The 27,496-nt window shown below is 39.4% G+C and overlaps 2 protein-coding genes across 3 annotated transcripts; one reads left to right on the top strand and one right to left on the bottom strand.

The window, feature by feature from the left end:
* The first annotated feature begins 268 nt into the window (after positions 1-268).
* On the top strand, positions 269-9,041 carry LOC124111729 (fibronectin type III domain-containing protein 1-like). Of its 2 annotated transcripts, XM_046471514.2 has the most exons (11): positions 270-467; positions 1,237-1,437; positions 1,875-2,055; positions 3,311-3,484; positions 4,311-4,442; positions 5,134-5,270; positions 6,535-6,639; positions 7,587-7,650; positions 7,907-7,954; positions 8,325-8,408; positions 8,892-9,041. In XM_046471514.2, the coding sequence occupies exons 1-11, from the start codon at positions 405-407 to the stop codon at positions 8,939-8,941; spliced, it is 1,239 nt and encodes a 412-aa protein (XP_046327470.2). In that variant the 5' UTR covers positions 270-404; the 3' UTR covers positions 8,942-9,041. The 2 variants fall into 2 exon arrangements, with proteins under 2 accessions (XP_048239497.1, XP_046327470.2); XM_048383540.1 differs by lacking the exon at positions 7,907-7,954 and having other exon boundaries at positions 269-467.
* A 6,716-nt stretch (positions 9,042-15,757) lies between these two features.
* On the bottom strand, positions 15,758-27,085 carry LOC124112520 (probable beta-D-xylosidase 6). The gene is made up of 12 exons (XM_046472686.2): positions 26,739-27,085; positions 25,443-25,602; positions 24,235-24,405; positions 23,952-24,043; positions 23,333-23,559; positions 22,684-22,937; positions 20,671-20,893; positions 20,424-20,513; positions 19,575-19,786; positions 19,219-19,419; positions 17,107-17,281; positions 15,758-16,465 (listed from the first exon to the last, which is right to left on the bottom strand). The coding sequence occupies exons 1-12, from the start codon at positions 27,041-27,043 to the stop codon at positions 16,350-16,352; spliced, it is 2,226 nt and encodes a 741-aa protein (XP_046328642.2). The 5' UTR covers positions 27,044-27,085; the 3' UTR covers positions 15,758-16,349.
* Between the last annotated feature and the right edge of the window lie 411 nt (positions 27,086-27,496).

Raw genomic sequence — 27,496 nt, 5'->3', positions numbered from 1 at the left:
AAATTAGGTACATATGAACGTTTTTAATTATATTTAAAAAGACAACTGACAATTAATTAATTTTATATTTACTGTCATCAAACGTTAACATATCTTTAATCAATGGGATATGAAGTATTTGAGTTCCATAAAACTTTTAGGATAGTAAATCAATAGCTTTTACGGTAAACTATAAGATTAGATATTAACTGTGTATACTACACAGCACGTGACACTGATATCGATAAAGGTTTACGGCAGCGTAGCAACATTATCACGAGCTGTTGACATGGCCTACATTACACTGTATTTCTCAACACCCACCTGGGCGCCAATCACAGTGAAGCTCGAAGTGCAATATGTCACAATAGTCTCCATCACGCCTTAATGTAACATAGGAAGCACCCAGTGATTATCCATTGACAATGGACATGTATTCGAGATTGTGCTTCATGTTGACACTGTTCATTTTGGAATCTGTACCACTGGTGAGTATGTAGATACGTCATTTTTTATGCACCCCTTGCTACCGTATTCACTCATACAAGTACCTACCAACACTACTTTTTGTCTGTATTTCCTTCTGTATATCTAGACATCCCCTGTTTGATACTCAGGAGTGCAAAGAATAAATCCTCTCAGTATAGCTATTTGAGTTAACTGATCAAACATGTAATTATAAGCGACAAAACCCCTTTCCATATCCATAAGACATTTCTGCTAAAAGCAGAGTCGATTGTACCATTCCAACTGTATCATGAGCATGTGTTTTTGAAACACTATTAAAAAAGAAATGATATCAGGTGTTCGTGAAAGGTGAGCGTAACCTGCTATACCTGTGGCATCCGTCACATATAAAGGCAAGTCAACTATTCACCTGAATAACATGGGAACATATGGTCTTACTGATGCGAACACCTGGTGTCTTCACAAACTGTGATCCATTTATATCATTTTCACCGCAATTTTGCCTTTTACGCCCATCCGAATATGTTTCGACAATTATTATTATTATCTGGTGTGAAAATGTTCATTCATCATGTAGTTTGAATCTTGCAACAATAACCAAAGTGGTAGTACTTAATAAAAACTTACGTTTTATTTAGTGTTGACTTAGATGCCTCATACGTACACAATAATCTACAGAGTGGAATATAAATACCTTGCTTTGCATTTTCCTCTTTTACATATGCCTGTAGATGACATGTAATCTAATATAAACCCGAAAACGTTATACAAATGAAAATTTGTTTCCAGGTGCTAGGAAGTGATACAGTCCCAGGTAAAGTCAGCAATTTGAAAACGACATTAGTGACATCCTCGGCCATTGGTCTGTCATGGACGGCATCAACAAGTAACATCCCCTTCACAAACTACGTGATCTTTATAATCAAGGAGGGCAAATGTACACAAGCCGACTACATCAGATGCTCTCGAAATCATACACTTTATACAAATGTAAGTTGATTCACTCTACCTAAATACTGGTATTCACTCTTTGGGTCATATTACACTTCATAGAAAACGCTTTTAAAGTCTTCGCTTACTGCAAACCCCTTAAAAGTCCAAATGCAGTTATTGAAAATGTCCGCCAGGACATACAGTTTCCTTTTATGAATGTTTGGAAACCATGTACAGGATAATTCATTCCCGTATAACGGGTCGGTGGATCACATACCGTTTGGGATAAAGGTTCAACTCTTCATTTTGGTACTACATGTAAATTTAATTCTTGATAACAGCGTCATGATACGACTGGGATAATGCTAAAATTTGCATCAGACTGTATACACCCATTTCATTATTTCTACACATTTACCATGTTGCGTCCACGGCTCTTCATCTTGCTATTGGTGTGACACATGAATCGGTGATCTTTGCCGTACCATCTCCAGGGTCACTGCACCGACACCTACGCGGGTGCAACTGCAACATTTGCTGCATGTCATGGTGACATGTCTTACAACGTCACTGCGAAGCTGACGTCGTACACAGACTACGTTGTCGCTGTCGCGGCTGCTTACGAGGCCACCGTAGGGGAAAACTCCACCCTCACAGCGAAGACACAAATTGGAAGTACGTATTGCTATATACAACATACAATACATAAACAATCTGATCAGAATGTTATTTATGTCATAAACGTTTAAGAGCAGGTTCAACATTCTACGGTTGAAACATCCAAAAGGTTATTTACATATGTAGTCTAAGTATTATTGTTATAATAAATACGATATTGTGATACGCCCGTTTTACATCTTTGTAAAGTGGGTATTTGACAATAACGTTTGAAAGAAGCGTGAATTTATATATATATATATATAATTGACATGTAAATATATATATATATATATTATAAATATCCACGTTTTTACTGAATACACTACCCATCAGCAGAGACGTACACAGTACCGTTTACAGTTAAGAGACTACGTGTTCAAATAATGACAAGATACACAAATACCTATATAAGACGTTTGTAACAGAATGTTTTATTTCACTGTCGCAGATCAGAGCAAGTGAGATAATTAATACATTTTAACAACAGGAACAAAACGTTTAGGCTTCTGCTGAGGTCCCTGTCAAGCAAATTTCAGTTTTACATTATAGTTGATTACTACGCCTAATTAAGAATTTACTTCCATATATTTTACGTTGAACGTAAAGCTGGTGTGAACACTCGGATCAGTGGTCAGTTCTTACAGTGAGTGTCTTTACGCCGCTTTTAGCAATATTCCAGCAATATCACGGCGACGGACACCAGAAATGGGCTTTACACATTGTACCCATGTCGGAAATCGAACCCGGGTCTTTGGCGTGACGAGCGAACGCTTTAACCACTAGGCTATCCGACCGCCCCCAGTTCTTACAAATAAATATGTAAATAAAACTGTTACTGTAATCATTAAAACATAAATCTGAATATGACGATAGAAAATCAGTAATAAATGCTTATGTTTCTAGGTTTGTCAGCACCATACCCGTGCTCGTGGGTTTCACCGAAGTGGTAAATGTCTGAACCTGCATCACTTCGGCATTTCCTCCCACATTAAGCTGACACGCCGTGATATAACTGGAATAATGTTAAAAGCGGCGTTAAACCCAACTCACTCACTCAGTTATAAATGCAACGCAAAATTCCCTCTCCCCCACACTGTATAACCGATCAGGAACCAGCATTCCACTTGTGGGCGTGATCTCTTGTTGCTATATTTATGATGATATGTATATTAAAAGGAGAAAGGCATGATAAGCCCATCAAATGTTATGACGTCACTTGCAATTTAATCATTATCCATAGCATGGTCTCACACTATGTTTTAACATTCAGTTCCAGCACCACCGACCAACATCCGCCTAACTGCTCAGAACCAGTCAGCCATCTTGGTTGAATGGGACATTCCTTTGCACAATGCCGGGCCTACGTGGTACAATGTTACGGTTCTTGGTGCAATAAACAGGACGTCTAGCATCGCCATTGTCCAACGTGAATACAAAGTTGAAGGTTAGAGCCAATCCTTGTTTTAGCCCCTTGATTCCAAGCGTCAGACAGGGTAGCAACAAGTACCATCTTATCATGTCTTTTGGTATAACGCGGCCACTCTTCCACTAGACCACGGAGGCGGTCTGTGGTACAGATGTGTCTTTAAAGGGGAAGTGTACACGCAAAAATCACTTTCTTTCTTTTTCTAAACAAAACGCAATTTTAGAATTAGTTAGTATCTGTATTTGAAAATATACACTCATTCTTTTCACAGTGAAAGTAGGAAGCTCACAATAGTGTGAAAATGATATGCCGTTATGAGGCCTTCGTTTTTCGAGCTAAACAGGCCTGAGTTATCCCCCTTAGATTATGACGTAATTGGTGCCAATTCAACTTGGTCCCTGTCTATTCTGAACGCATAAGATATCAAGTACAAGTTTTCGGTAAAACAACATGGCCTACGACACACTCCGGCGCAGTGGTGACTCAGCACAACACCATGCTGGCTGGCATCTGAGACGCTAGAATCATACACCTGTACCTACACCACGTGAAGCGGCTCTAACAAAGCATGATGACGTCATAATGTTTATCAATTGGCACCAATGACGTCATATTGCAAGGGGCATAAGCCATGGTGTTTTTGTTATGGAAATAGAACACTTGGTAAATGTGAAAAATATGAATCGTTTTAATGCAAAACATATGTTAATTAATTGTGATATTTTTATATTTTTGTCTATGACACTTCTAGGTTAACACTTTTATTGTGGAAAAAGTACAAGAAAATTAGGTTCATTTCCGTGTGAACTTGCCCTTTAAGTATATCCTATGTTGTGTGATGCAGGTTGGAAGAGCAGTTCCTACGAGGTGACGGACTTGCTGAGCAGTTGGAGGTACATGGTCAGCATCACGGCCAGCACCAACGCTGGAACATCAGACAGAACAACATCCCAACATGTCAGAACGCTACCAAGCGGTTAGTATCGCAAAGTAGATAATCCATGAGTAAAATGAAGAATTTGTTTGGGCAAACAAAGATAATAGAGTACTGTCAATGATCCATATATTTAGTCCCTAAATCGTTTAGCAAGCATCGGGTACCAATTGTTTTCAGGTGAATAATTGCCTTGCCTTTGCATGTGTTTGTGACGGGTGCCACCGGTGGGGAAGGACAAGCTAATCTTTTCGCGAACACCTAGTATCGTCACTATTTGACAATCGGAAAAATGCCAAATTGTCAGTGATGTGTACCGCTTCAAAGCGACAAAGCCCTTTCCATATCCAATAAAAATCTCTGCATGAAGCAGAGTCGATTGTACAATTCCGACTACGTCATGGGCATGTGTTTATGAATCATGATCAAATAGTAATGATGCCAGGTGTTCGCGAAAAGGTGAGCGTATCCTGCCCCACCGATGACACCCGTCACAAACACATGCAAAGGCAAGTCAATTGTTGCCTATAGCCGCCCATTTGTACAATGAAGTTGACATCGACATTTTTATTTGCAGATAAATAGCCACGATATACATTTAGCCCCTACTTCCCCAGGGGGTGGTAGGACATTTTCAATCATTTGAAATAGAAGTAGGAGATATTATACAGTATAAAACAAAAAAGATGAGATGGGTAAAATGACTTGACTTGTAATTGTATTACTTCTGTAGCTCCTGGTGCCGTGCAGAACATCCACGTGAAGTTTGTCCCAAGTCAATACCTGGCCGCCAGACTCATCTGGGAATGTCCCGCCGAGAAGATGAGGAATGGGCGCATCACAAGCTACACCATCATCTACACAGGCAATGTAAGATATTTAATCATGGAACACTTGGTTCTTTATGTAATAAGAACTTGTAGTTTGGTGAGTGTGTCGATAATTATGAAATGGATTTGTATCTGACCCCAAAAGTAGATTTAGACATGGTGTTAATAATGTGAAATTATTGTTTCTGTATTAACATTAACCACAGCCAGCTGTGCTGATACGTTACATCTTAACTCCCCTCATTAAACATGCATATAAGCTTATACACACGTATATGAATACTTGAATGGATTGTGATCTATCGTTTCATTTTATATAAGACCAATGACAAGGAAAAGTTTGTTTGTTTGTTGCCACACTCAGGAATTTTCCAGCTTTATGACGGCGGTCATAAGTGAGTCTGGAACATACAATTCAGTGATTGACATGATCCACGCAATTGGGATACGATGACATGCATCAACCAAGTCAGCGAGCCTGACCACCCGATCCCGTTAGTCGCCTCTTACAAGGGTTGCTGAAGACCTATCTACACCGGATCTTCACGGGTCGGAAAATGCAATGTAATGAAAATATAAGTGCGTGATGAATTGCTACTAACGCCTATTTTAACACCATCCAATGATATCACGGTGCGTCAGCTCAATGTGGGAGGAAAGCCTGAAGAGATCGATGTAGGCCTGAGACGTATACCGCTTTTGTGAAACCCACGACCCGGAATTCGAACCCACAATCATAGGTTTGTGGCGTACCCAAGTGACGCAATTCTAGATCTGCACCTTAGAATACTGGGTCACCTGTGCCCCCAGCAAATATATAACGTAAGGTTGGCTAAATATGAACGTTGTGCTGGAATTGCGTTCGCGGGGCACTGGGTCTACTACCTCCATCTATAAAATTACGCAGAGATGTAGAATTTTAATGGGGAACTTCTTCACATCAGAACAGCACCATCAAAGCTTCATGAACCAGAAGCTGATGTCTCTTTCTGATGAAAATAGATGCTATCATAACATTACCTTACACCAACGTGACTCCACCTTGGCACGTGTGCATACATGATTCCCGGTTATTTATTGTATCGTTGTATCGAAACGCTGAAATTTGATCGAGTCCTTCCTCGGAGTATTGTCTTTCAGAGGCTAATTTAATCCACCCATAACTGGCCATATGGTGTTTATTGCAATGTATGTATTTGAAAAGAGTGACAGTATTTATCCGTATTTAAAACACATTTACAAAATTATAGAGGATGTAGTCGAGTCCATAAAAATGAACGGATCTCTTCATACGTATACAACAGGGGTCCATGACGATGACGGCAGGGAGCTACTACCCCGAGGACCCTTGCACCACCCCCCACACGGCGTATCTCCCTGTCATCCCAGATGGGCAGTACACAGTCCAGGTATGTATAACACGTCAATTACAATATTGACGCATGAAATAACAAATAAATGATGACATTGTATTCATGAAACGTTAGTACATTCTGTCTTACTTGAAAAAAAAAGGATTTCATTACTCGTTATAGAATATATCTGTCCGATTTGTTTGTCACTGTTTTATCAAACCAGTGGGTTTGCTAACGTGTAGGGATATCATGACTTAATGTTTGATGGATGTGATATTTCTTGCTTGTCATTTCGTGCCTGTTCGCACGTTGAGTTGCCGAAAGGTTTAATCTAATATGGGCACACAAATATATTTCTTGGCAAATAAGTCGCTTTAACTTGGACTGATAATTATAGACCTTTCTCTGGTTGTACAGACCCGACTGGCTTCGTAAACTCCCGTATACTCCGCTTGTAACTGGCTATAGAAATAATATCAAAAACATTTTCCTGGTATGAAAATTATTTTCGTATGTGCCAAAAAATGTGAAGAGGACATTGGAAAAGTGTCAAAGAAAACAACATGTTGCTTTCTTTCTGTTGTAACTGAGAGAAATTTGAGAACATAGATTAAATTTCAACATGTAATAAAATTTGCACTGCCCAAAAGACTTTTGGTCATATCATTATTACAAATAGTGTACCATCTTATTACATATAAGGTCAACTTAAGGTTAAGGACATTTGAAATAATTTGGGATGCATGTTTAAAAACAGCAACAAAGTTCCATTTCAAAAGGCATTCAAGGGATGTTTTGTATATTAGTAAACTATCTATTTTACCAAAGGATTCGAGACTATCTTGTGGAACGAATATGTCAACAGAAAGCAAAAAGTAATGCTTAAGATAAACGAAAACATGTATACTTGACTGAAGGCACTATAACTGTTAATGCAAAAAGATAACATAAATCCTTGTCCTGAAGTATGCAGTTCTTTGTGCAAATTCTTGTTTGTATAGGTATGGGCCAATGCTGAATTTCAAGGAAACAAATCAACAATGATTTTTGTGGCAGACCGTAATAGTAAGTGTACCTCGTTTTAACCTACCATTGTGGTAACACGAATCAGGTTGTAACATACTGTGTAGTTTTTGTTTGTTTTTCATTCCATGTTTGTTCAATTTAATCATAATATTAGTGTTACAATTGAATGCCTTTATTCCAATTTATATGTAACACGTGAAATATATATGATATTCGAAAGTGTCAGTGTTGAAACTATTGGCGGAACATAATTGTAACAGAAGTGCAGAGTGATGATTTCAACATTTTATTACAGAAATGTCCTACATGCCATCGGTTTCCAACATAACTGTTTCGACAGCAGGTAAATTGTAGTGACGTACTAATGCTATTACCACACTGCGATTGTCTTTTTATGTTTTGCTTGCTGTTTAACGCCGCATTCAGCATTTTTCAAACAATATGACACCGACCTGTATATAATCTAATCTTGACCACACAAACCAGTGACTGATATTATTAACAACGTCCCATGCTATCAACGTAAAATCAACCAAGTCACCGAGCCTGACCATCCAAGTATATTATTCTAACCCTAAATTTTTATTTTATCCTGAAATAAAATAAAAACATACATAATTTTCGTCTTGAATTTTCAAAATTACATCAGGATTAATTCAGATATTTCCATACTGGCTTCAGTTAATATTTTAACCTCTTTTTCTACATTTCAGATCCCCACAGCTTAATAATTGTATCCTCCACATGTGGTTCCATAATCGCCATGCTATTTGTTGCTGTCATAGCTCTTGTTATCAGTGAGTGGTTTTACCATGTCTCAACTGAATACGGTTGATATATGTGGTTTATGATTCCTCTATGTAAGTAAAGATATGGTCGTGCGTGACCTAGTGGTCCTATAAAATTCCATGTCCATGTGAATGAATTCACTAAGACCCTTGTAAAGGCTAGGTATTGTTGTATTTCCTTTATTCCGCACATATATTTCCTTTTCCATCACATCGTTAGTATTTAGCGTTAGTTATTACCCAGCTATTACCCATAGAGGCGAGGATATTGTATCATGGTACATGATGTTGTTGGAATCTGTGTGCATCAATGAAGGAGACACTCGGTTTCGAATATAGAATCAAACCTTGAATATGTAAATTTAACGAAACCAAAGAATAGAATTACCATTCAGACGGGAAGGTAATTTGAACTTATTATTTATTACTCCAAACTGTTGATATTGCTTTGACATAAATCAAATAACAAAATAATCATTTTACTACTTTCAGCAAGATCAAGAGGTGTTTCACAAGAAAAGCGACTATATATGGATCGTTAGGTTGACTGAACATCAACTGGAAATTTCTCAGAACAAACAAGAACGAATATCTACCTCATTTGTAGAAGAAACAGAGTCATAATAAAGTTATCTGGGACGATACTGCATTTGTCCTCATTTTAGATTGAGTTGATTAAACTTCTCAAAATATCATCATATTATTGAGGACATCAATGACCGAAATGTCTTCGTTCTACTGAGGACCGCCTCCGTGGTCTAGTGGTAGAGCGTCCGCCCGGAGATCGGAAGGTCTTCGTTCTACTGAGGACCGCCTCCGTGGTCTAGTGGTAGAGCGTCCGCCCGGAGATCGGAAGGTCCGGGGTTCGATCCCCGACCGCGTCATACTAAAAGAGGTTAAAAGATGGTACCTGTTGTTACCCTGTCTGGCGCACGGCATTAAGAGGCTAAAACGAGGACTGGTCGGCTCGGAGTCAGTATACTATGTCTGAGTGGGGTATTCATGTTAACCTGCGGCATGGTATCTCAATGAGCTAGCACTTTGAATCGGCATCAGTCTGTGAGGCTGTGTTTTAAAATACATGAACGTTGACATGATCATGAGTGAAATGCCTGACTTGTCAACCCTCCGACAAGAAACAGGGAATCCCCATGGGTACACATCTCTTCATCCTCGATTTCCCAAACAAACCACTTACTACTCGATTCGTTTATTTACTTTTATAAACACCCTGGTCTTAGGAGAACATACCAATAGCCCTCATGCGTTCATTGCGTTGCAAACGGCGAATTTCCAATGTGATCACATGTACTTAATTGAAGCAAGAACAGACAGCTTGCATGTCACTGTGGATAATGAACATCTACAATACCAATGGCTTAGAGCGATTTGATGACCTTTCATTGAAGTGTCGAAATCAAGAATGACGCCCAACTCATATTGCATGGAGGAAATCAAGATCCACATGCAATGTTTCGGGTGTATTAGGGTTTGGTTCCGAAATTATGACAGTCGTTTTTCTAAACTGGTCTTTCTTCCGACGACCATTTATACCATTTGTATTTCAAAATCAACTTCTATTTTTGGAGAGTATAATAGATGGGGGAAATGAATACAAGAGTAAAATGTTCTGACATACTGTATATGGTTTTGCAACGTCGCCTCTAATGAAAAGCATGACCTCGCTGACATAATTGTATGATCCCAACACACATGTATTCTCTAGTGCACTGAAGTTATTACATCAGCGAAACGTTAGGGGATATTTCAATGCACAGAAAATGTCTGAAGGGTAATGTATTCATTTTACTTGTTTTGTAGGATAAACAATTGTCTATATTCAGGTTTCTAGGTGTTTGTTTGACGTTATGAAGTGCTATCTTTCAAATGAGTAATGGCGTGTAACTCCATCTCTGTCAGTCAAAGCTGATCTTTCTCCTGACAACCGACCAGAACATGTATATTTCATGATCCCCTGCGTTTGTGGAGAGCATAGTATGGCGGGCAATAATAAAGGACACTTTTAGAAAATCCTCCTTTTAGAGGACATTACAATCTTAGGTAGATGAGGAGGGGTGAAGTGGGACTTAACGTCGTGTCCAAGATTATTGCACTTATATAACGACGTGCATGTACGTGTGTGTGTGCGTGCGTGCGTGCGTGCGTGCGTGCGTGCGTGCGTGCGTGCGAGCGAGCGTGCGTGCGTGTGTGTGTGGCTGCTTGTACTAGTCCGGACTCGCGGCGATTTTATAGTGCTAGCCCATTGATATACTGTGTGGAGTGTTCATGTTAAGGTGAGGTGCAGTGAAATTGGGTTTAACGTCTTTTCAATACACTTCTCATATCGATAGTGAAGCTTTCCAGTCAGGAAAAAGCTTTTTGAAGCCACCCTGAAAACCCTTTCACGGCAGCTTGAGGTAATCGTTGTCGTTATAGCGCTTTCCATGAAGGTGTTCTTTCAGTTTAGGAAACAGGTGAAAATCACTTGGTGCCAGGTCTGGCGATTATGGAGAGTGAGGAAGCCCATCGAACCAACATTATCACACAACAGCAGCCTTTGCAAGTCGTGAGTGAGTGAGTGAGTATGGTTTATACTCATATTCCAGCAACATCATGGCAGGGGACACCAGAAATGGGCTCCACACATTGTACCCATGTCGGGAATCGAACCCGGGTCTGCAAGTCGAGAGGAGTGAGAATAGGCAATGACATGAAGTAGTAGAACACCAGCAGTCTTCGACGCTTTTCTCCGAAAAAATATCTCAGGCGATGAAGCAAATCGGCATGTAGACCCCGGTAATCGTCTTTTGGCTTTCTAAATAATCAACAAGGATCACATCCCTTGCGTCCCTGAATACAGTGGCCATAACTTTCTTCACTGATTTTAGGGACTTGTTTTGGTTTGTGCCGGTGAAGTGGAATGGTGTCATTCTATGGATTGACGTTTTTATTCGGGATCATAGTGGTAGAATCTCGTTTTGAATTTGACGAAATCCTCCTCAATTAGCTCTGGCAATAGCGATTCTTCTTCCCTTAAGATAAGATCGTTGGCACCCAACGAGCAGATATCTTATTCATCTGTAAATGTTCATGAATAATAGTTTCAGTGGATCCATGGCTTAGACCCGTGTCTTCCTCAAGTTCAGCAATGGTAATACGTCTATCTTACAGTACAAGGTTTTTTCTGTCTCCTTGACTGCATCTTCATTGACGGAAGTTGAGGGACGTCCAGACCTTGGGTCATCATCAAGGCTTGTCCACCTAGCCTTAAACATAGCTGCCAAACGTTTAACAGTGGAATAGAAAGGGCACTTATCCCCATACACTTGTGACATGCAGTCATGAATTTCTAGGGGAGTAATCTTTTGTAAAGTCAATTCTTGATGACTGCTCGGTACTGTTTTTTTCCATTTCTGTGTCCATTTGGACCCTATCACGTTCAACTGGCTGTCATTAATATTCCAACGACCTCAACAGACCAAATACACTTGCAATGAACTACGCAAACAATATACTACATTGACTAGTTCACTTTGTTATGGCCCATAGTTTAAAGTCAGGCTTAGAACGTTTTGACCAGCCCTCGTATTAACCTGAATTGAGTTTTTACAATTACGCCGTGTCCTGAACCTCAATGCAACACGGCATTAAATGTTTGAATTGTGTTTTCATGTTTTATGTCAATCCGAATAAAGTTCAAGGTTCATGCTTTACAAACGTCTGTATCTTGCAATAGTGAAACAGAACGATGCGGTAACGTTTGTTGATGAGCTTATATAACATGCAACAAGATATCTGGCATAGACGTGATAGCAAATGATTATCTTATTGTCCACTTTGATATATTGCGACCACTGTTCATTGACATTTTCAACATGTTATTCACTACCTACCTAACTATGATTAACGAGTATAATAAGACTAATATACAACTGAAGCAGAAAGAAGGTGTAGTTGATCCTAGGAGTAACATGTGTCAATAGCGGAGTGTACCTGTATTTTACTAGCTATATTCCAGGTGTATGACGGCGGTCTTAAAATATTCGACAATTCAGTGATTGACATCATGAGCATCGATTTATGTTCGTGGGATACGGCGACAAAGTTACCGAGCCTGATTATCCGATCCCTTTAGAAGTCTCTTACGACAAGCATGGTTTGTTGAAGACTAATTCTAACCCGGATCTTCACGGGGAGACTGTTCAACAAGACACCGATGGTCGAGGGGTGTACACGAACGTTCAGTTCGTAAAATCGGGTGAACTCCGCTAGTGAGACATGCGACGAATGTATTATTAGGTGTTTACAAGTACATTCATTATTTTCGGTGACATATGTTTGTGTAACAGCCAATAAGTTCGGAATGGTAAGGTTCAATTATGACATGACAAGCAAGTGTTTGATGGTTTGTTTGTTGTTTAACGCCGAACTCAGCAATGTTCCAGCTATATGACGGCGGTATGTAAATAATCGAGTCTGGATTACACAGTCTAGTGATTGACATCACGAGCATCAAATCCTCGCATTGGGATACGATGACATGGATCAACCAAGTCAGCGAGCCTAACCACCCGATCCCGTCAGTCGCCTCTTACGACAAGCACAGTCGCCTTTTACGGCAAGTATGGGTTGCTGAAGACCTATTCTACCCGGTTCTTAAGTGACGTCACATCAATGACATTATGACGTCATGCTATCCGTATATGCCAGACTATCCAACTGCTATACTCTTTATCGAGTAATGATGATGACTCCTACAGTCCATTAACTACATTATTTTAAGTGAGTGAGTATGATTTTACGCAGCTTTTAGCAATATTCAAGCAATATCACGGCGGGGGACACCAGAAATGAGCTTCACACATTGTACCCATGTGGGGAATCGATCGCGAACCCGGGTCTTCGGCGTGACGAGCGAACGTTTTAACCACTAGACTACCCCACCGCCCCTGTATTGTAAGTGATGTGGAAAACTGTTTAAAAGTGAATTTAACATTGACTAACCAACTTTCTTGACATAATTCAACGTATGTCCACAAAAAGGATTTCATAAAAGCTTGTTGACAATAATATTATACACGTGCTGGTTCATATTTTGAAACCAAAAGGAAATATTGCTACATGTTTTATATATTTCTCAAAGGCTTATGAAAAGAACTGTAGGGTTGAACTGTGGTTTGAGACGCCAGGAAAAAGTAAATTGTTCACATTAGTATGTACAGTAACAATGAAAATGTAATAACGTGTTAATAATTTGATACCTTTTGTCATAACTGATTTCCATTGTTCCAATCATATAATATTCACTTCTATTTCATCTTTTATACCTAACTGATTCTGTTTCCACAGATAATCGACACTGATTATTCTTTGGCGTTAACTTTTTATGACAATAGTTTTCCGTTAATGTGGCGGACTCTTAATGTATTTCCAAAGTGAAAAGCTTATAAAGACACTTTATAATGCTGAGAATGCAGAATGATAATGGAGTTACCTTGGTAAATAAATGTATCTAACAGATCCATTAATATCGTGATTATAGTTGTTATGTCTCAATATGTTTACACCTGATAACCTACATTATTGGCTGTTACTGATGGGGTAATATGTATGTCACGCCAAGCGCTATCGAGACTGAATTAAATATTGAACTAATCTTAATTACATGTTAAGTAAATACAACAATGTATATGTTTAATAGGATTATGTGCTGGGCAAATGGGGGGCACCAGAAATGTGCTTCACACATTGTACCTATGTCGGGAATCGAGCCCGGGTCTTCAGCGTGATGAGCGAACGCTTTAACCACTAGGCTACCTGACCGCCCCAGAATGCAATACGAAACAAACTGATCGATTATATGAGAGAACAAAACAAGTGATCCCTGGTAGGATGACATATTTAACCAAAGAAGCTAAAGGGTAGTGGGAGGAATACGTTGTTATATTGAATAGAATTGTTTTTAGCTCTGTTTAGGTACAATCTAGCATGATCTTTCTACCAAGTTTTCAAAGATTTCATACGACTCACGCTCAGAATTTTCTCCTCTGAATCTGTCCATGGAGAAATGTTATACTTTCAATATCGATAAATAATTTTCCATACAAACAATTCAACTATCAAAACAAATCACGTATCGCATATTTGAGTGATTCAGGTTGAATAAATTTTTGAGGGGGAGAATAAATCCCTTTTACCCCGCCACGAACAAAACAGGCTGGATTTATGAGCGGAAGAATAAATCTCTTGCTCCTTGCTATGAGCAACAAGATGCACGTTGTTTACCAAAGAATGAAAGTCAGGTGACCCAGCACAAGTTAACCTCAGCTATAAAACAAGTGACGCAAACCACATGTACGCACGTATAAACTGTTGTATTTTTTATTACGATGCATTATCGTCTCTGTCGAAAAGTTAGCCACAACACTGAATGTCAGAACCTCATCGGTCCTAGGGCATTTCGGGTTAGAATAGGTCTCCAGCATCATGAGCATGTCGTAGGAGGCGATAGTTATAAGCTGGGTCGAGTGATCAGCCACAGTGACTTGGTTCACTGGGTGTCATCGTACCCTTACGAAGTGGAACGTTGCTTACATAATAAGCACTGGTTTGTCTGGTCCACACTCAGTTATTAACACGCCGCCTTTATACAGCTGGAATATTGCTGAGGACATCATATTTTCAGATACGGTTTCAATTAAGGGTCATATATTGGATTGCCATTCCACTGCGTGCTGCAGGCGCATCTACATATACATGTATACGCAGAAAGGTTAAGCACATCCCTATTTCAGAACCATGACAAATGGCAAAAATCATGGCATGGGATGACTGACCATCGGATAGAACAAACAGTTGACAACAAATAAAGAAGATTTTTGTGAGTTGTGATTGAAATTTACTGACAAAACATCATGGTAACACAGGTACGGTTTTTGACCTCAGACAATACCTCAAAAAAGTATGGAGGAGGTCTTCCGGATCTGGGACGGCCCTGTACATCACCGGTCTGAGCATGTTTCTCGACTAAACGGTTGTCGACAGTGTGATGATCCCCCTAATTCCGACCAATGGCATCGCAAGACATTCCTGCGTTATGCATGCCGATTATTTGCCATCTTGTGGCGTTTGATAATCGCCTTCGTGCCATGGTCACACAATGTCATGGAATAAATGTTTAAAACCGAGCTGAAGAAAGCAATTTTAACGTTTGGATATACTGCTTACAGAGATACTCGAGGGTAGCATGCTGCACGGGTATACCATGAATGGCACGTGAGCTTTCGTCACGCATGACTGATTACATCATTTCGAGAAAACATAATTCTTCCCGTAATTATATCTTTCATGACTGTTACAAATATTGGGTCCAAACAATATTGAAATATAATAGGGTGTGCTTTACTTGTATCTTTGTGTATATTTATTTGTGGCGTTGCTCTCGACGTCGGATATCCTGATAAAATCATGATCAGTTCATTATTTCACATGTAACAGGTATTTATTCACTCCTAATGTTAGTTTGGTATATCTTTTGTCCGCCAGCATTCAAGATGATATACTTGTAATATGTAAATACAATCTATAATTAAAAATAATTTGACACAAATCGTTTTCTTTATTGAATAGTCATAACCTTCTTAGATATGTATACTGCTCAAACAAAATTAAGGACGACCTGATTCGTTCATATTACACTAAACTACGTTTATGACGAACACGCTGAACTGACGGATGTAATTAACCGGTTTTTTTGGTCCCGTCCATTTGCTGTATATATGCTTATAACGAACTACGGTTATAACGAATTAAAGTGAATGGTCCCTTTGAGTTCGTTGTAACGTAGTTCACTGTACTATATTTAATCTGTCAGGATGTCCTCAACTTGTTTTGAGTAGTATATAACCACACTGTTTATGACAGTTACGCTACAGACGTGTGTGCAATATTCTAATATCGTCCCAAAAATTTAGATCCATCGATCTTGTAGGTATTGCTGAGAACGTTGGAACTTATTTGCTTCTTCTTGTTTGGCTGTTGACCTCCAACATAAAGCAACATCTCACCTGAAAATCAAGAACTTTCTTCATTTAAATTGTGTATATATATATATAATAGCACTTTTCAGCAGTGACAAGGGTACTCTGCTCTCATCTTCAAAGCGTCTTTAACCGAAGAATATGCTTCATGATCTGTTGTCTTTGTTTCATTATGCTGATCATTAAGCATTAATTCATTTGTTTGCGCTGCTGTTCTGTTTTTGTTGAATGTTCATTAATTGTTTGATAGGATGACAGTCTTCTGTAACGCCTGGACCAGACAAACCAGTAACTGAAGTTATGTTAAGGGTTATGAAGATAATGTTCACAAAAATACATGAAGCCTTTTATTCTTTGATAAATATATATGACAGAATAAAACATTATTCACTCTAAATAGAAAATGCCTCATAGTGAGAAATTGTTCAATATACCACTTACCCTCCTCCATCAGACAAACCAGTGATTGGTGTTAAGACAAATGATAATAATGTAGACCACTTAGTCAATGAGCCTGACGACACGATTAATGGAGTCGCCAAGAACGAAAGCAAAGGTAACTGTGGACCAATCTTAACCCGTCGATAATGTTCATAAAGTTATAAATAGGAAGATTTGTGTTCTTTAATAAGTGATCATAATGACAACGTATTCAATATACCACTTACCTTCATCCACCACCCAGCCTTTGTTGTCCACCCACACTGCCATACTTTCGGCAGAGACGGTGAAATTAACATTCACTTCACCATTGCCAGGGATCGTGACTCGATCGAACCAGGCCAGCTGCAGCTGTGGAGTCGGTTGAGTGGCATTCATCCACTGAATGTAGACTTGTATAACCTGGACAAAATATACCTTTCTGCAGCAGAATGAATGAATGAATGAATGATTGAATGAATGTCTTTGTTTGTTCCAGATAAATCCGGAGATTCTCAAAACATCAAGATTATGTAATTAAATAACAAAATAATCAAACATAATACATATAATAATATATATCAATGTCCCGCATATTTACAGGCTAACTATTGGTAAGTAACCACACGTTGTTTAGGATCTGTTTAATTTGATATAAATACTTTGAGAATTCAATAATAGTGAAATGTCACGTTATTTCATCAATGTCATTGTTATCTGCACAAAGAAAGAATGCTAACATATCATGGTCTTCCAACATCTCTATTTTACCAAACATTTCAACATTTCTCTCTCTCTCTCTCTCTCTCTCTCTCTCTCTCTCTCTCTCTCTCTCTCTCTCTCTCTCTCTGAAGTAGACATTCACAGTTTAAGATAATGGTGATAATAATTATGAGCAAAAGTATTTGTGTAAAGTGTACATTCTTTTGATATTTTCTTCTGCATCCAATCCTTATTACATACTGTATTTCTTCTCTCAATTCTGGATATAACATTACAATGCTGTATAACACATGAGGGGTAAGTGTTGTGTGAATTTTAGAATATCGAGACAGGTCAGTTCTACATGATAGTTTATATTTCCATACTTCTTCCTCGTGGGTCGTTATTTCATTTAACACAATCCTTCCCCACTTAGTCTTCGCAGGGAATTCCCCTGTGCGAACGTAGTGAAATACATGATGAAGTAGGTTATATTTCTTAGCTGTTGAAAGCAACACTCCACATAAACTATGTAAATTACTGTTATGAAAATAATAGAATGAAGTTTATGCACAGAAAACAGTTTTACAAATTGATACACATGAGTTGTTGCAGAGACGCCCCAGCAGCTGCAGTCTACATTTAACTTTATAGCCAACCATGCTCCAAACTCCTAGATTAGCAATAGTGGCAACAATGGGAGAACGTTTGTCAAAACCTTGTACAATCCTTGCACAGTAACGCTGGGTGCTTTCAGCTATTTCAAAATCTTTACCACGCAGAGGAGGTAGTAATTCACATCCATAAAAAAAATGTTGTTAAGATCATTCTTTTCCATATCTTAATATTTGCTACTCATGTAAGTCACTGCTATTTAGACCAACAGAGAGGAGATAATTAATAGTACACCTTGCGTTTGTGCAGCTCTCTTCAATATATAATTTGAAAGAAAGATTACTTTGTAGAACAACACCCGCATATTAAACATTATCAAACGCAGGTATGTCATAATCCCCAATGTGATAAGCATGCGTACACAATAATTGCTTCTTTTTTATGAAACACAACAATTTTACTTTTCGATGCATTATAAGTTAATCGCCATTTCGATGCGTAGTTAACTGTATCTAAAGCTGTTTGTAGACCTTTAGGCTGTACCTGATAAGAGTAGTATCATCAGCAAGTAACACGCATGGTAATACTAACATTATATGTACATGTTGCTGTATCTAACTGCCGAAGCTCAGTTATGAGGTCATTTATGCACACAAGAAAAAGCCAAGCTGAGATAACTCTACCCTGACCTATACCTTGTCTAACGGCAAATACATCAGATTACTCGCCCTCATACTGAACACACGCATACATGGAAGTATAGAGACCATGATAGAGTTTTACAAAGAGACCCGAGTGCCATATTCGATCAAAAGCTTTTTCGTTATCTAGAAATGCTGTGTAGATACATGATCCCCTGTTAACATAACTTTGTACACATCCAATGAGGGTAAATAGCGACATGACAGCACCTTGCTGTATGATATGTGTACTTTTTGGAAAATAGAGTTTGTATATGCTTTTTTGTTTGGGAAAACATCTACTCATGTGTTCTATGCAATTCTAACCAACAAAGGGATGATTACATAAAACATTACACAAACCTCGTCGCCATCAATATTCCCGGTGTTGCCTACGTTGACCAAGCCGTGAAGATCTTGTCCCGCTTGGATCACAATAGGATTCTCCAGGATGAAGTATTCAAACTGAGTGTAAGACAATCCGTAGCCATAAGGGTACAGAGGATCTCCCTTGAAGTACCGATACGTCTTCCCTTCCATTGAATATTCGGTAATATTAAAGATCTAGGAAAACAAATTAAACATTAATGTCACTATTGTAAATTCTCATGAGAATTCTAACGGTTTTTGACCTGCGTCAAAAAATCAACTTTGCAGGTCACTCGATGAGATAAACACGTTATTTGAAAGGAAAACACAAACATCCTCTGTATACTAACCTGACCTTCTGAGGCGGGCCAAGTAGCAGGCATTCTACCGGCAGGATTCGATCCTGGACCTTCGTTAATGATTACACGTCTCAATGCCTCCCCTGTTACCTGTGCTGGGAAGAAACATTCCAATATGGCGGCGATGTCTGAGCTTTGATCAGCCCAGGTCACATTGAGGGCACCAGCATTAAACAGTAGGAGAACTACAGGGGTCTCGTTTCCTGTAAAGAGAAGTACATATGCCATCTAAAACTCACATTTTTATGTAAAAGACATGTTTCAATATACCTGCTACAGATGAGGTGAGGTGAGGTGAAACTGGGTTTCACTTCGCGTTTCAGATAATGGCACTTATATAGCGACGTGTATGTGTGTGTGTGTGGCTGCTTGTACTAGTCCGGACTGATGCCGAATTATAGTGCTAGCACACTGAGATACCATGCCGCAGTTTAACATGAATACCCCACTCAGACACAGTATACTGACACCTAGACGACCAGTCCTTGTTTTAGCCCCTTAATGCCGAGAGCCAGACAGGGTAACTACAAGTACCACCTTTCAACTTTTGTTATGACGCGACCGGGGAATGCTACAGATGATGTCTGGCAAGATGAACTGTCTGCCTCTCCATTGTGGTTTAATGAGGTCGCAATGGTCATAACATCATCCATTTTGTCGGATGCAGCAACAATTCGAGCAGAAAACGCTGTTTTAGCAGTCGTCCAACGGCATCGCGTCAGAAGATTTGGACTTCCTGCACTTTAACCACATGAGAAATCGAACCTTGATCTTTGGTGTAACTAGCCGAAGCTTTAACCACAATGAAGGAGTAGAATAACATATAAGATGTCTCCTTACTATTAGCAGCGACGTCTTGAAGCAGCTGCAGTTGATACCCGGGGAGGTTGATGTCATAGCGATCGTTGTCCTCGGATTCAATAACCCTTCCTGAAGTAAGCATGAAAACGAGTGGACACGAGATACACGTACAGGAGTAGTTACATTTCTAATGATGGAGCGTGTGAAGTAGACGAGTGATATTTTGTTTCTATATGGATTTGCCATTGTAAAACTAAGTGTTGGATTTCATGGTAATCCGAATTACCTGTTCCGAGACATACAAATATAACTTCTGTCATGGCGATTGCCTTCTTGATGGAAGCGGCGTCGTAAATTTTACATAAAGTGTCGTTACATCCGGCTGCGTAGTTGACAGACTTCGCCAGTTTAGCCAGCCCTTGGAGAGGTGTTTTTATAAAGGTTGTGGATGTCAACGGGGCATAATCCCCTGACAACTGATGTGAATTATTGGCCATGGGTCCAACAATCTGAGAAGAAACAAGTTACAGTCGAAATTGTACAATGGGTTATGATCACTGATTATTGTCGTTTTATTTACAAAGTATGCAGTTGTATAAACTCAAACAGTTTTACATCATTGTATGACGGGAATTGAAAGTATGTAACACATCTACGTCATAAACCAAATTGAAGTAGACACCATTAAAGTAAATAAAGAGCCTATCTTTAGAATTCGGCACCACAAAGTTTACAAACACGTCACGTGCAGAACACTCCGACGAAACAATGCCCTGTGACGTCAGCCTAGCAACAACGTTGCTGGGGTCATAGAGTGTTCAGGAGCTCCTCTCAGTGATCTATTACCTCTACACACATTGTCATGAATAGTTTTATAAACCCAGCGATATTGAGAGTTTTCAATATTTATTTACTGAACATAATCTGCGGTGGGGCATTTTATAGCAAGAGCTAGTTTATGAGAGCGCTTTTATTTTTAACAAATCTTATATTTCGGTTACATTTTAATTCAAAGGACGCAAAGGATTATTATTGTGAACAAATATATATAATTGTTTTTCGATTTAGGGATTTTCATTATTATGTCTTGGGTGTATAGTTAGGGATGTTGCGCACATCCATACGTCGCCGGTCCGAACAAAATCTATCTTTTTTTCAATAAATCAGTTAGGCTCTGGTTTTGAAAATGAAAACGACGTGTAAGAGCTGTGCTTGGGGTCTAAGGGGGTTGTGCCCGCTTCTCATGCATTTTAAAAGACGAGAGCCGATGCGTCAAAGCGTGCAAATAAATAAACTGGTATTGCTTTTATATTTTTAGTTTACACGAAACATCGAGACGGGAGAAATGGTTAAGTGTCGTATATTTTACCAAGAGGAGACCGTCCTGGAACTTCCACCCAAGCCACTTTCACAAGCCGCTACATTTGTTAATAATAATATGAAAGCCGACTCACGCGCATTGCGTCACAAGTAATGACTATGCCTTCCTCGTTCCTTACTTTGATCCACATTATCCTTACAATGTTCCCTCCCACGCTTTCTTGTCAAAAAGTAGCTCACCGATTTTTTTACCACCATGCCATTCATGCGTACCCTTGAATTCGACGTCTAATGTCAGACGTATGACGTCAGGAGCCGTTTTCAGTTCGCACCATGTCGGCTCATTACTCACTTCTCTGTAGCTTGTAGACTACGGAATGGGACGAGTGTGGCAAATAGAATCGGCATCACTCGTAAGTCCCCGGAGACTATCCGTAACCCCTCGGAAGTGTCCGTCATCTACTCGACCCTTTACGTTCTGTTCCGTGATGTCTTAGATATGACATGACAGTTGCACAGCTGTCGGGCTAACAATCAGAAGGTCGCGACTTCGCGACTGATGGATTCTCACAGAAGCTGTTGTTTTTCTGAGTAACATGTGACATGCGGCAGAGATCGCCCTCCCGAGAAGTTGTGTGGGCTGTATTCTAAAGGTGCTCCAAATAAAGTACACGTAAGCCTTGCAGGGTGTAGTTCTGCAAGGCAAGTCACTATTATGACCTCAAATTATGACAATCGTTTATTGTGACACAAATATATGACATAGGCGTCGGATAAAGACAAGCGACAGTTTTCAAGCTTTTTGTTATCAATAAACTCCGAAATACCCTAGGTTCCAATAGTGTTTACTGTCCAAAATGCATTGTAACCGCAAGTCTGCATGTTGTAACCGACAAACAAGGATTGAGAAAGAAGTACTTTTCTATATAGATATTATCGGCTTCAGTCAGAGGTGGTCAAAATCATTTGTTATACTCACAGCAATCCTGTCGAAAGTGTCTCTTTTCAGTGGCAACATGTGTCCTTCGTTCTTCAGTAAAACAAAGGTCTTCATGGCTGCCTCGATTGCAAGCATCTGGTGAGCCTGGCTTTCAATCACGGAGAGGTTAAGTTTAGAATATGGGTTCATTTCCGGAGGATCAAACTCGCCTAACCTCATTCGGGTGTAGAACAAGGGTTTGACACTTTCTCTGACTTTCTCCTCTGTGAGCTTGCCTTGTTTTATTGCATCGACTAAAAAAACGATATGATAATAAGATCAATGATATATTTCGAAACATCGGATGCCCAATCAAATCGGAAACTGTTTTCTGTCACACATTAATGCTTTTGTAGCAAGTATAAAAATATGTATCCATTAAATATGAAACCTAAAGGGAAAACTGCAAATTAAAAGCGTTAAGCAAGACAGCGTTCATTTATGCTTCCAAGCAGGAAGGTGTGATGCGAACTGAAATGGAATATATGCTCTGAGAAAAAATAATTTTAAAATATTACCAACTGCTTATTATGACAACGAGCTTAGGAATTCTATGGAAATGCAAATGATATGTGTGTACTTATTTTATGTAGAGTTATCACTTATCCATGTTCAATAAGCATATTAGGAATATTTCATATGGAATTACTCATTGAGAAGTATGCGAGGTTTTGTAATTTTCCGTTCAATTCCAAGTTGCATCCAGCGTTCACACAGTCGGAGACGACATCCACGTAGTTATCGGCGTAGTGGTGACCGCGTAGAATGTTCTCTATGGCACTCCCGTCGCTCACGACGTAACCTTTAAAACCCCACTCCTCTCGCAGAATGTCGTTCAGGAGCTGCTTACTGGCACACGTCGGTACGCCGTTCATGCTGTGTGATTAACTTTGGCATGTGAACAGAGAGTAAAGTGTACCTGCAGTCGTATTGCCATCACCACATAAATTGATCAGGAATTATACGAGTCCAGCATTCCAAAAAAACTGTCGAAGTTAGTCAGGAGATGGCACATATTTTGAGTTGTATGTATGTACAAGGTTAAGAAGTAGGTCTGTTCCTTTCTGGTCATGAGATTTACGAACATACTGCATACATAGTAAGAAAACATAGCTATGCTCCTTTTTGACTACCTATTTTAGCTACACATGAGACTGTATGTGCCTGCCTGACTTACCTATTGTAGCTACACATGAGACTTATGTGCCTGCCTGCCTGACTCACCTATTATAGCTACACATGAATCTGTATGTGCTTGTTTGACTTACCTATTGTAGCTACACATGAGACTGTATGTGCCTGCCTTCACACAGGCTCTGAAGGCAGGGAGGAAGGTCGTTCGAAGGTCACGTTCGCTTACCTGAATGTACAATAAAAATAAACGGTAGATATGATTCCGCAGAACTAGGTACTCACTTTAAACTGGGTACAAAACAAACTTGAAGCGTGAATTTGATTCTTGAATTTGGCATGTGCTTTATTTAATACACTGCAAAATCTTCTCTGGGGGAAAGTGAAACAAGCTCACATGTAACCTCCTGTTGTGTTTACCTTGGCATCAAACTCCTGCCTTCTGACTGGTATATTCTCCGGCCCGTCATATGCTGCAAAGTGTTTACATCCAGCGTTTGCGCGCACATAGCGCGTGTCGTTGCCCTGAAGTCCCCGAACGAAGCTATCTGCTAGAACTCCGCTCTGGAAAGGGTCTTCTCCATATGTTTCCTATTGTTGCAATGAGTGAGTGAATGAACAGGTTTTGAATGAACGAATAACAAAATAACAATTCCATCAAGGAATTGTAACTTGACTCATTATGAATGACCGATTTCCATTTATCCGACTCCTGCGTTATTGACACTAATGCTTCACAATACGTACTTTTGAATAAGGGGCGATTGGGTAACCTAGTTGTGAAAGCGTATGCTGTCTGAAGCCCATTTTTCCCAGCCGTGATATTGCTGCAATATCGCAAAAGACGGCGTAAAACCAACTCACTCATGCATTGTGAATAACGGGGTTGCGTTGTGAACATGTAATCTCATTTACCACTTCGACCAGTACCCGATAGTAGGAATGGCAATATGAAACAACTTTAATTGTCAAAACTTGCATATCTCTAAAGGAAATTCAATCTCTTCATATGGCATATAGTTAGAGGTTTTAGATAATATGGAACACTGCGGTTGCTAAGGAAATTATAACAACTGGATATTTTATCTATATTGTATGAATTCAAGTTGATGTCTATAATATGTTGTCTATTGAGTCAGTGTCAGTAAAATAATGTCGTCTTTTACTGTGTATTTAGTTTTGAATATCACCTTTTAAATTCATATTGATACTGGATTGTACTTGTACATATTCCACAATCGTGATGCACATTACAGAGAATGCATTTATGTTTATTTATACTCAGCTGGTCATGTGACCATACAAACATGTATGTGGTATAAAGTACAGACAAATGTAATTGCAATATCAAGATCACTGGAGCTTTATCTTGTCATCTTCAAGGATGGAATGCGATGCATGCGTCTGTGCAGTATAACACAACAGTCAACAAGGTTGTTAAAGGTTTAAAATGAAACCCTTATCCAAGTCGCGATTCACATAAATTTACTTACAGTTGTTATATATGTACATGATCTAACGAAATAGTAATCTTCAATAAAGCGGTTGGAATTGAAGAAAATATCGAATTAACTATTAAACCAGCATGATGTGCCCATCATTATATGAATTCCACGTTTGTCACTCACCTGAATTCTGCCCCACCTGGGGTCCCTGACAATGTTGATGACAGGACTGAAGCAGCTTACTCCCATGTGTTTCCCATGGAGGCCACTTCTACTGTAGTTGTTGTACTTAGCCCTGACTTCTACCCCAGTTGCCTCCCCTATTTGGAACACCAAACGGGGGCTGAAACAACGACGGGAAAGTCTATTAAATTGTACCATATGCATAAGAGATCTATCTTTTCGGACTGACTACTGAATAATAATGTTAACACCTATAATATGTTGTTGGAGTAGTTCATTGTCATAACATAGGGGACATGACATGAGCAATTACCAGATGGTTAGCCTTTGGATAAATTGCTTTAATCATATATATAATACTCCTCTAGTATCCCCTTAATCCTCCAACAATACACAGGCCAAGACGGGAAGTGGAGCTTAAAGTGATGTTCAGAATAATGAGGGGACTGCGGCTGGCCCGATTTAATTTATCGGACAACCAATTAAATAAAACAAATTACCACAAGGATTTCCCTGAATCTATTCAATACTTTGTAGATCATGATACCACAGTACCAGGTTGTAGAGGAGAGGTTTACTGAGTATCGTATCTATTTCAGATTGCGATTCTTTCATCTAATCTATTGCAGTTAAAAATTAGCAAATGTAAGACTCCTATTTTATTGAGATTGAAACCAAGTTACTGCTTTACCATACAGACATGTTTATCAAATATGCAGATGAGTAATATATAAAATGGCATGTGGGGGATTGACTCTTACAGAATTATCACTTATAAAAACGATTGAGGACTCCCGACGGAACGAGATCACCTCAAAACTAAATGTCGAGGTTGATATGGATGAAGATGCTGCCATAGAAATATGTGTAATACCCTGCAGAGTTTTGCTTGTAAGTTGTTTGAGAGTAACTTCAAAACGTCAACGCCAGAGAAAAATCAGTCTCAAATGTCTGCCGAAACAGAATCCACTTGGCATAAAGTGGTCAGTTATAGAAATGGATAGCTATAAATCCAGGCGTTCGCAAAAAGGGTAAGCATCTACTGCTCCATCGTTATCACGTCATCTGTAGCCAAACTCTATCATAAAGCTTATGGATATACTGATTCCCGACATGGGTACAATGTGTGAAGCCCATTTCTAGTGTCCCCCGCCGTGATATTGCTGGAATATTGCTAAAATCGGCGTAGAACCATACTCACTCACTCGTTCACTTATTGATATACTCGTTACAGGAATCTTTTTGCACATACTTTTACACAAGTTCTTTTATACAAATAAAAAATACATTAGGTACCTGAAGGATGCAGCAAGACCCAGAGCCTGGGGAAATCCTGTAGCGTTGCCTGCCGACACATCACCTCTCAGACATTCCGTGTTCCAAGCGTATGGCTTGATACCCAGTCGGGGGATAGGAGGGGTGCCATCAGTAACCGCCCCACCCCTCGCCATCTGATACTGGATCTCTTCTAAGGAGAGACGGCTGACTAGATCATCCACCCTGTCGCTCCATGACAGTGAGGTGTTTCTGAAGGGGAAGTCTTCCAGTCCCTTGGCCATACATAGAATACAAGGGAGGATTGTCCACGCACCAGCTGCCATGGTGTCAGCGATTACTGAAATAAGCCAGTAGTACCAGTAGACTCGTTCACGGCCTACATCTTCAACCTTCTGATAGTGGCATATGCTTACATAACCTATTATGTTATCATAGATCGTCTGACACAGTTCATTTCAAAATTTCATATAGCAATCATCGTCGTAAACTCAGATATCTTATACCATCACAGTACACGGTATGACCACATGTATTGTCTGGGACATATATAACTATAACAAATGACGGTAAAAATATATATATTCGTGCGAGAAATGGGTGCATGATACCCACATATTCATTGAAATGGTGCGTTTTGGCGATTCGTTTTTTATGTTGCGTTTTTACTCGGGGTTTCCAAAATGCAACCAAAAACATTGATAACACCATCAGGCTTCACTACATGCTAAAACTCGTATCAATTTATGGTTCCGTGTTTGTTACCTATTTGCTTAAAA

This window comes from Haliotis rufescens, unplaced genomic scaffold (assembly GCF_023055435.1).
Source record: "Haliotis rufescens isolate VD_foot unplaced genomic scaffold, xgHalRufe1.0.p SCAF_5, whole genome shotgun sequence".
Taxonomy (NCBI): Eukaryota; Metazoa; Mollusca; class Gastropoda; order Lepetellida; family Haliotidae; genus Haliotis; species Haliotis rufescens.
This window is presented reverse-complemented; position numbering and strand designations above follow the sequence as displayed.